Here is a 10,703-nt window from a genome sequence, read left to right as displayed (position 1 = left end):
ACAAAAAAAAAAATATATATATTCAACATTCCCCAAAAACTCCGCCGAATTTTGAAGAGCATCCAATGTCTTCGTAAAGTATATAATTCTATGAAAAAAAACTAATTGTAATGAAAAAGTTTTTCTGGAAAATTCATGAAACAAATTGCAACTAGATTTGAAATTTCTCAAAGTGTATTTTACTACTGCTGTCTTTCACCCAGGAATTTGTCTCTATGATAAAAAAAAGTGAATAAATTTTGTTTACATCTTTCATGTTGAATAGTTTCCTTTATTTTCACTTCGATACAGAAGAGGCAGGTTTTTAAATTGCCAATCGCCAGAGGCGTATTTGCAAAGGGAAGAGCCTTATTGCCCCCCCCCCCCGTTTAATGAGGAGCATTTAAAGCGTGAATTCGGTGCCCCTCCAATCCAGGGCACAAGACCCACCTGCCCCCCCCCTAGTTCTGGACCTGCACCTGAATGCCAAAAGAGTTGCCTAGAGAGGGAGGGACTGGGTCAGTGAGTGATAAAAAAAACCTAGAGATTGACTGACCAGGTCGGTGAGTGACCTAGGAGTGTGGGAATGTGAAAAAAGCAAGAGTGGCTTAAAAAAAAAGAGCAACCGAATGACGTAGATCGTGTGCAAGCATGTGAGCAACCAAATACAGTGTGGAAACGTGAATGACCAAAAGAGTGACATATACAGCGAATTACCAGTTGAGTGAGCGGGCAAAAGAGGGACCTAGAGAATATGTAGAAGCATATGATCGACCAGAGCGATCATATGCGAGATGCGAGTGAGGGACTATAGGCCAGTGATCGGCGTCCGAATGGTGCAGTGGTAAGATGCTGGTCTTCAACCATGAAAGTTACCGTCAAGGTTCGAACCCGGGGAAGAACATCGGAAACAAGTTCTTTACGTACCGATCCTGGGGTGACCACCGATATATGACGCCTTCATTTCCCACCCAACTGCACTAGTTGGAAATTACCGTATGGTGATATAATGTGTAAATATAATAATATATGATATGACTGGAGTGTTGGTGTGTAAAGCTGTTGAGGTCAGGATCGACCAAAGGAATGAGAGAGAAGCGTATTTAAAGGGGTTGCGGCTAAATGAGTTATATCCCAAGATGGCAAGTTTGAGCAATAAATGATAAAGAAAATTAGAGACTAGAATGGGAAAAGAAGCGGCAAAACGACAAATCCGCCTCTGCAAACAGCTGAACTTCATTCCTGTTTGCAATCGAGCTAATGTATATTCTGATATTTGACCCCTCCCCCTTGAAGAAAAAATATCTGAATATACTCCCAACTAACGTGATTAAAATTCCATCAACTGATGGACTAAAGGAGAAATTTAAAAATATCTTTCATTTCTATATTCTTTTTAACAATTTAGTATAATCGTTTCCCTGCAAAGTTACAGGTGTTTTCCTGTTCGTCATTTTCTACACCTTCACGGTAGCAGAGATTCCCGATTTGAAAATTTCAAAGTGTGCTTTCCTAACAGATTTGACAAAAAAGGTCATCTCTATCTATTAGGGGATGAAATAGATCAGGGGTTTTCAACGTGTGGCCATAGGGGGAGATTGACTTGAATGTCTGGGGGGGCACGATGATGATGATGTCAGCTCATATATACATTAGATCAGTCGACTCCACCTGTGACGCCCCCCCCCCCCCGTATCTCGGCCCATGTGTGTGGCCCTCAAAGCTTCTTTTTTTTTTGCAGTGGCCCACCGAAGAAAAGACTTACGTAGTTATACTAGTACTTTTGAAATATGCTGGAAAGAAAACTTATCCCTAAATTGGTGAAGGAAATAATTTTAAAATTACTTTTATTTTATTTTAAAGATTCGTAACTAATGAAAGAAATTGTTTTAAAATTGGTAGAAAATAACATTATTTTGCAATTCACGTAGAATTCATAGCAAATGGAAAATAATTGAAATGCGTATTTTCAGAATTGATGAAGATTCATTCAATGAGAAAAAAAATAATTCAAGATGAAAACAATTTCAGCATTTTGATAGAATTCCTTATTTAATGAGCAATAACTTCAGAATTGATGAAAAATTCATTTTAAAATGAAACCTTAATTTCAGAATTGATAAAAATTCATTATTTGATGAAAAAGCTATTTCATAATTAATGAAAATTTATACTTAATTGAAAAAAAATAGTATCGAAATGAATGAGAAAGATCATATTTAATCGGAAAAAATAATAATTTCCGAATTAATCAGAATTTATATTTGATTTTAAAAACTGATTTCTCGAAATTAATGAAAATTCATATTTTAATGAAAAAATCAATTTGAAAAAAAATTAAAATTCTTATTTGTTCTCACAGAACAAATGTAATTCTTCAAAAAAAGCCCACATGGCAAGACAACACTGTGCCACTCTAAATACCGCAATATGGCTTCTTGGCCATATCGGGTTTCATGGACTCTTTTTTTTTTTTTTTTTTTTTTTTTTTTTTGCTCGCAATGATTCGAAAGAGGCTGACCATATTTCCTCGAGAGAAATACGGGACATTGGGATTCCAAATACGGGACAACGCCAATTATTGCCAAAACCAAACAAAGTTGAAAAATATTATCGAAATTACGGAAAAATCACAATAGCGGGAAATGATGCATCGCTGCAAATCGCAGTAGATTGAAATGTATTCTTCGAAAAACAAACGTTCAAGGCAAATGTGGGAGATTAATATTCTTTATATAGTTGTAATTATCGTAAAATAAATTATGAGTTGAAAAATAATGTCAATCTTAGACTTCAATAAAGAATAAAAATTCAAGTAGGCTTCGTGTAAAATAGGGGAAAAATCGGACACTTTTGCCAAAAAGTCGGGACGGCCAAAAAAACAGAAAATACCGGGACTGTCCCGGGAAATACGGGACGTACGGTCACCCTGGTCCAAAACGTTGAAGATCCCTGAAACAGACGAATGTCTGTCCCGTAAAGTGAGTATTATATGGTCATAAAAACCCACTGAGCTACAAGTAAGCTATAAGTAAACTTATAGCTGTTTATAAGTAAACTTATAGCTGTTTATAAGTAAACTTATAGCTGTTTATAAGTAAACTTATAGCTTATAGCTCAGTGTAAAAACCATATGATCCAGAATCTCTGTGGTAATATCAAGTCAAGGCAAGTCAAATAATTTCTGTTTCCTATGGTCACGACCGTCCGTATTTACCAAACAAAGAAAACATGTCTCTGGAGTTGGTGAAAAAGGCTCTCGATCTCTTTGAACGGGATCTACATACGAGTGAGGGTTTTTCTCTATTTTATATACGATTTATTAGTTAATTATTAATTATTTGAATAGTTTATTATGTTTAACAATTTGTTATACTTCGTAGGAAAAGAAAGTGATTAGGTGATGAGTATATGCCAAATCAATGTTTAAAAATAGTATAATTCCATTATAGGAGAGGGCACCCCCCTCTCGCGCACACAGAATAGTGGTACCAACAGTGGCGTATTTATGGGGGGCCCCACAGGTGGTAAAACGACAAGTACTCACTAGGACAGTATTATGAGAGTGCGGGCCGCTAGATTGCTCTGGAACTGTGTCGTGGGGTCACTTAAAGGTCTGAATGTGCCGCAGCTCCCTTAAGCGATCTGGAAATGTGTCGCGACTTAAGTGCTCTGAAACTGTCAGGAGTCATTTAAGAATGATTTCACGTATGCCGCGGGTCACTTGAGTCATTCACAAATGTGCCACAGGCCGCTTAATTGCTCTGTAACTGCGCTGCAGCTTTTTCTGGTGATCAGGAAACACTGAAAGATCCTTTGCTCTGGTGATCGGGTCACTTAAGTGATCTGTAAATGTGCCGCAGGTCATGAATGATGTGGAACAGTACCAGAAGCCCGCTTAAGTACTCTGAAACTGTCTTGGGTCATTCAGGTGATTCTTAACTATGCCGCAGGTCAGTTAAATGATGTAATGCACCGCGGGTCACTTAAGTGACGTTAAACTGCACTGTGGGTCACTTGAATGATCTGTAAATATGTCACAGGCCTATCAAGCGCTTTGGAACTGTGTTACAGCGTTGAAAAACAAAGAAATTTTAACTTAAAGGTAAAAAAAAGATTCCCGTTTTAAAATTAAAAAGAAAGTTATATGACTGCTCCTGTTTTACTAATACTTCTTTACGTCCCGTTTGAACAAACAGGGTGTATGACCACAGTACTTGCAAATGGGATTTTTTCAGATAATACTTATTCTGGTATTGTTAACATAGTCCTGATGTGATTACATTAAGTGGCATGGACTGTATAATCAGTTTTCTTACCATATTCAAGCAAGAGGCACAAGAATAAATTATGGAGATTATCACCTACAAATCATTGTTGTAGGTAATACATGTATATGGAAACTCCTGTATAATGATGCTCAAATGACCCGGAGAAATGTAGGCCTACCCTTATAAAGGATTTATGGTTACAGATGGAATGTGTCAACACACTATGCAGGGGCAGCTCGGAAGGGGGCTGGGTCAGCCGAGGTGGTAACTGGGATAGTAAAAACATTTTCAGAATGGGAGAGGCAAAAATAATTCCACTGCCCCCCCCCCCTCCTTTACAGTAAAACTGTTTTTATAACTGGTTGTTTTTTTGTTTTTTGGTTTTTTTTTGCCTTTTCCAAAATTTTACCGCAGCCGCAAGATTGCATAACAGAGAAGTCACTCCCATTGTTTTAGTTCTAACAAACGTCAAGTGTTTTTATTTTCTGAAGAATGAACTGTCGAAAATTTTATTCTTGAATTTCGCAAACCCGCTCTTCAACACTAGGAAGACCACGCAGGTCATTTTGACCGTTTTCTATCTTCTCGCTCGATTTTCAGATAATAAACCAGATTGTTTCGATTGCTGAAATTTTAGGAATTTTCCAAAAAAACACTGAAACATTATACCTACCTATCATCAATCTGAAGAGAAAAAAGGTCTGCCAAAAATTTTTTTAGTTATACCTAGAGTGGCCATGATCGGTCAAGTTGTCCAGCAACATTACAGAAAGTATTCTAAAATTTGGAGTATGTAGTGAAAAACAACCTCTTGTCATTTTGACCAGTATCTAGCCTTTTATTTTCTCCATCGTGGCCCTACCCCTTGGGGGGTAAAGAGCTTATATCTCCTATGGGACAGAGCCTGGGCCATTCTGGCTCTACTGTATCTGTCCTTCTAGATGTAACAAAACGACAGTGGTTCTTCTAGTGTTAATCATGAAAATAACGTTTATCACACTAAAAGCTGTAATGTGTGATTCATTCAAGTAGCGTGATCTATCTTTCCCTTCCTACGTCAGAATGAGCCTATCTGTAGTATTCAATTCCGATATTGTTTTTTCATTCGAAAAATTTGAAAATTTATTTTGCCATAAATACTTATTTGTTGTCATTCTCATAGGTGCTGGAAAGAAAGAGCCCAAAAGCAATAGAGAAAATGGGCAGAATAGAAAAACGCTACAGCAAAGGCAAATGAAAAACCCCAGGAAGTTTTATCTGAAACCTCCAAAATCTGCTATAGGTATGATTCAACACATCACAGAATGATAATATTTTATTGATATCCCGCTTATTTTTTGCAGGAATGTAATGGGTGTTTGTGGACACATGCAGGTTCATAATCCCCCCTTTTTTTCAGCTTTGAACCAAAATAATTCAAATAATCACCTTGCGCAACCCATGGGTCTCCAGTTTCGTTAGTGAAACGATGGTGCAGTAAGTAGGCCTACATCTTTACAGTTGATGCTTGTTTTTATGTATGGAATTGAAAATTCAGTTCGTAAATGTGGAAAATGTTTTCAGCGATTGTGTATTGTTTGAGACCAGAAGATTAGTTTGCAATTCGTAAATTTGAGGTTCATAAAATCAAGCATCGACTGCAGCAGTGGTGTGAGTAGATTTGTATGGCCTATCTTTGAATCCCCTGCAACCTAAGTTGGGATCGTTACTCATATGCTAAGAACCGTTGAACTAAGCTAAACTTTGACTTGATGTGATAAAACGACTTAGTCTTCTGCAATGTTTGCTTAGGGCAGGGCTTGACAAATCCCAGCACCAGGTCACCATGGCGACTTGAAAATTGGTGTTGGCACTTATAATTTTCCATATGTGATGTTGGAGTTTATGAATGAGTTTCTCAATTTCACAGCAGTGTGTCTTTTAACCTAAGAAGGGGTCCTAGTCCTTAAGTCCCAGAAAAGTGTAAAAAAATATTGCTACTTATCAACGAAGGAAAATTCCACAGGAAATGATTAAAAGAACTTACTGTGTGTGTATCTTCTATCGGCAGACCTGTACCCTCCAAATGCTTCCAATGCTTTCTCACCCTCTGGGGATAATGCCGAAAACATTGGGAGAAAAAATTTTTAAGAGGACATATATATGGCTTGCAAAGCAATTGAAACCGGTTTCTTTGGGGCTCGCTGTGTCTCTGGAACAAGCTATAAACACATCCCTTAAGTGTCCACTTCAAATCGCCACTTACTACCTCACTGGCTATGTTCATTGACGTCAGCAATCATCCTAAAATTTATGGTGACAATATGCAAGAAGAACTGTAGCAGCAAGGCGTTTTCACTGCATACAAAAAATTGTACGCATTGGATGGATATAAATGACTTTTTCTTTGCAGAAGATTCAGAGTTTGAGTCGTAGTGAAAACACTGAATAATTGAGATTTTGCATCGAATAAATGAATTATTTTAATATTAAAATGTATAGGAACTAATTGCAACTGAAGCCAAACATCATATAAATGTGGCCGCTGTGGTGGTCGAGTGGTTATAGTGCCGGACTCGTGTTGCGAGGATCCGGGTTCGAACCCCACAGTGGTGGTCGGCTGAAGTTAGTTTTCTGTGGTTCCCAACTTCAAGGCGCAAATGCGAGCCGATCTCCCCATTAAAAAGTCTCGCCACAGAGAGCAACAGTCCTACAACGGTAAATAATTCAACCATAACACTTCACTCATAGTTAGAAAAACTGGGGGCAGATGACAGCACTACACATAACAAGCATTACACAGAAACAAACTTTACGTCTGGTTGCACTACACATACACGCACATTCCCGCATGTACCGATTCGTTGGGGGGTACCGGGGGGGGGGTTCATGTGTGGTGTAGCAGTAGTAGGTAGGGCTTCCAAAAAATAGCTAGGGGATCCATGATGTTCTTAAGTCAGCCACCTCGTTGGGCAATTTGCCTGTTGTGGCTTTGTATTTGTATTTGTATTTGCATGTATAACTGAGTGACATATAAACAAGGTTCCACTGTATATGTGTTTTAGAACACACCTTCTATATTTTTCAATTCAATGATAGGTTATCCTAATAAATTTATATAAAATGTTATTCGTGATTTTAATTTCTCCCCACCTTTTTCAGATGAATACATGAAGAAGCATAGTGGGCCTTCTCTAGAAGAGAATATACAGATGTTGCAAGAACTCAGCCATTTGAAACCTGATCCCAAAACTTCAGAAAAGGTTTGAGATAGATTTCTAAAAAAATAAAATACTTTCTTTATCTTTATTTCCTGCATATAATCTGTGCTTGTGAACTTCTGTAATTCGAGGGAAATGAAATTTTTCTTATGATCTGCGGTAGCGTTTAATCCAAAAACAAAGTATTGTGACGACATTCATATAATGCAAAATCGTGACACCATTAAATTTTCAGTTTGAAGGTACAGCTGCTGTGTGATCATATGGTCATCATGCTGTATTCTCATTGCAAGGATCTGGGTTCTAACGCTGTTGAAAGCACAGTGATGGTCACCTAAAGTTTGTTTTCAAACTTTGAAATGTGAATGCGCGAGCTGGTCTCTCATTTAAAAAAGTCTCATTTAAAGCAACTTTAACAGTATAAATATATATTATATATCATGAAAATTCCAGCATTTATCATTTTCAATTCAAAATATAGGCGATGCATGGCAGCAGCTGCATTAAATAAAACTAGCATAACTCTGGCAACGTAACTACATAGGTTCACAGATATACTCAGAACGAACATTTCAGAATGCACTGATTCGTTAGAAATTCCTCATAGCCATACAAGTTGCATGTATGATAAAGTAGTTGCAGTTCATTCACATAATACAAAATTGCAACACAGCAAAATTTTCAGTTTGAATGTATACAAAACAAGGTAGTTAGATCTCTATATCTTTAGATCTTTGGTTTTAAACATTTTGTGGTAGTGATGTGTATCACCATGAATGAAATCTTAGTAAATCAAAGTGGGGGTTATTGGTCACATTTTTCAGAAAAAAACATGTAGATGCCTCTAATTCGCTTCTGTAAGCCATTCCGTTATCGTGTTTAGTTTTGTGTGTGATGTAGGAAAAATTAGCATAAAACTCAAAATATAACCCATTTTTAGTTCATTTACATATGCACATAAGGAAAAGTTTTGCAGGATATTTATGGAAGTTATTTGCCCATTATTTTCCTTTGATCGGCCACAAAATTTAAAAATTAGTCACAAACAAAACTTTAGCTGTTCTACAGGTATTTTTCATTTCACAGTGTTTTTTTCCCAGTGAAAACACTTCAGGTAACACTCACAATGTCTAGCTTGTCACTGTGAGAGCAATGAAAACAAACTATCTCCAATTCATTGCTTTTATTGTCATCCTTCCCTCCAGTGGTGCACACCATTATGATCAAGATCTAGTCACAGATCTAGTCCCTCGCTCTCTAGTGTCAGTCTTTTGGTCACTTAAATGCTTGCAAACTCTCTTGATAATTTGCAAACTCTCTTTGTTGCTCACCGACCTGGTTCCTTGCTCTCTAGATTACACTTTTGGTCACTGGCTCTATATGTCACTCACATGCTTGTAAACTCTCTAAGTCGCTCTTTTGCTCCTTCGCTTTCTAAGCACAGGCAGATTTATGGCTTTACCATGTATGGGCTGTAATAACCTACATTCAAAAATAAAAAATCTTCCTATTTTTTTCCTCATTCTAATTTTCTTGACCAATCATTCCCCCTTTCAAACTTGTTGCCCACTTGGGTGCCCCCTTCCCTAAATATACACTTCTGCGAATTTATTGTTTGAAACCACAACTGTGCTTTTCCCCATTGCTTTACTCTGTGCCGCGTGCTATATTTTCAGTCTTATCAGGTATTATGGCCTAGTTAGATTGACTTTTTGTATTCAAAGCCTAGTAAAAAATAAAATGATTGATTATAAGCATTGCCACATGTGCAACTTTTGCTCTTGTCAGTTTCACTCAAATATAGGTTTTGCAAAAATTCAACGCATTTGCAATTTGTTAATTTTCTATCTATTAAACTCACATTGGAAATTTAAATTGATCAAATTCTTCTTTTATGTTTTTCCCCCCTCCCCCAGGTCTTGCAACAGCACGAGAAAGAGTTGACAAGATATAAAATAACCTTCACAGAAACAGAACCCGAAGAGCCAAAGTCTATCCTCTTTCCTGAAGAAGATGAACCGAAAAAACGCAAGAGGAAGAGAAAAATAACATAGCGCTTCCATTTTTATATCTGTGTATATAAAATAATAAAATTCTTCAAACCGTAGTTTGTGAATACATTTAAAATTTGTACTTGTGAAATTTTAACATGCAATATATATATATATATATATATACTGCATCATGAGAGAGTTTTGTGGCGTGTTTTTTATAGTGTTTATTCAAACTAGAGTTCATTTTTCTGGCCAGATAATAAAAGCCAAACTGTTACAAAATGAGATGGCATCAATAAATTTAATTTCATAGGAACAATATATACAGGGTGACAGTGAAATAAGTTGTTAGAGCAATTTGCAGCTGCAACCAATACATATCGCATATTGATACCGAAGTTTACATTGTTTATTAAAATTACGTACTCACGGATTCTGCAATAAAAGAATTTTTTTATTCAGGGAAGAGGAGGGTTATGGCATTTCACTGGTGAATTGTTGATTCTAGAGATATACTTCCAATTAGAAAAAGTTTTCAAATAATGTGCATTGCTCAGATGTGTCATTCATGTTTCAAGGGGTTGTGTAGTGATGAAAATAAAAAAACCAGTTAGAAAGTAGTTGTCCTATCTCTCCTGATGCCAATTAAAAAAATCCTATGTTTTTAAGTGCAATATTCACTGAAGTATTCGAAAAACGGAGGAGATTTTGGGGAAAATAGCTCTAAATGCTGGTATAACGGTTTTTCCGCCTTTAGAGCTGTTTTTCCCCCAAACTTTTCTCCGTTTTTCGTGTATCTCAGCGAATATTGCACTTAGAAGCGTGGAATTTCATCGTTGGTGTCAGGAGAGACGGGGCAACAACTTTTTAATTGGATTTTTGAGCATAAGGTGTTCGTATTAATAGTTTTTGTATTTGCAAAACTATGCAGCCCCTTGTGCAATATGAATGACGTATCAGGTCCACACGTTATTTGGATAACTTTTCTAATTGGAAGTGTGCCTCTCTCTAGGATCAACGTTTCACCAGTAAAATGCGGTAATAGGAATTAACTAATCATCCAGTAAACACATAGGTGACGCAGAATTTTCTCAAGGGGATGTTTTCATTTTTCTTTTTTTCTCTTCTGAAGAAGGGGTTTACTCCTGCAAATTAACATTATAATCTCGGCTTAGCGGGGGTTCAAAACCCATTCTGCTTACGCAAATGCTTATATACACATATGCAGGGTGATTCACAACTCACGTGACTCAGTGAAA

The 10,703-nt window shown here is 36.9% G+C and overlaps 1 protein-coding gene across 1 annotated transcript; it reads left to right on the top strand.

Moving 5' to 3' along the window:
- The first annotated feature begins 3,183 nt into the window (after positions 1 to 3,183).
- Positions 3,184 to 9,557, top strand: LOC149078149 (uncharacterized). Its single transcript, XM_089241447.1, has 4 exons — positions 3,184 to 3,268; positions 5,413 to 5,532; positions 7,392 to 7,492; positions 9,367 to 9,557. The coding sequence occupies exons 1-4, from the start codon at positions 3,211 to 3,213 to the stop codon at positions 9,502 to 9,504; spliced, it is 417 nt and encodes a 138-aa protein (XP_089097573.1). The 5' UTR covers positions 3,184 to 3,210; the 3' UTR covers positions 9,505 to 9,557.
- Positions 9,558 to 10,703: the final 1,146 nt, after the last annotated feature.

The sequence above is a fragment of the Pholcus phalangioides genome, unplaced genomic scaffold, assembly GCF_987345545.1.
Source record: "Pholcus phalangioides strain wild (caught in Gottingen) unplaced genomic scaffold, Ppha-v1.0 ptg000014l_1, whole genome shotgun sequence".
Taxonomy (NCBI): Eukaryota; Metazoa; Arthropoda; class Arachnida; order Araneae; family Pholcidae; genus Pholcus; species Pholcus phalangioides.
The sequence above is the reverse complement of the archived record's forward strand: the minus strand, read 5'-3'. Positions and strand labels throughout refer to the sequence as shown.

Bases quoted from the DNA above. Each gene is read 5' to 3' on its own strand.
- LOC149078149 (XM_089241447.1), top strand. From the start codon at position 3,211: ATGTCTCTGGAGTTGGTGAAAAAGGCTCTCGATCTCTTTGAACGGGAT. The intron at 3,269-5,412 runs GTGAGGGTTTTT...TCATTCTCATAG, and splicing joins TGAACGGGATCTACATACGA to GTGCTGGAAAGAAAGAGCCC. The intron at 7,493-9,366 runs GTTTGAGATAGA...CCCCTCCCCCAG, and splicing joins ATCCCAAAACTTCAGAAAAG to GTCTTGCAACAGCACGAGAA.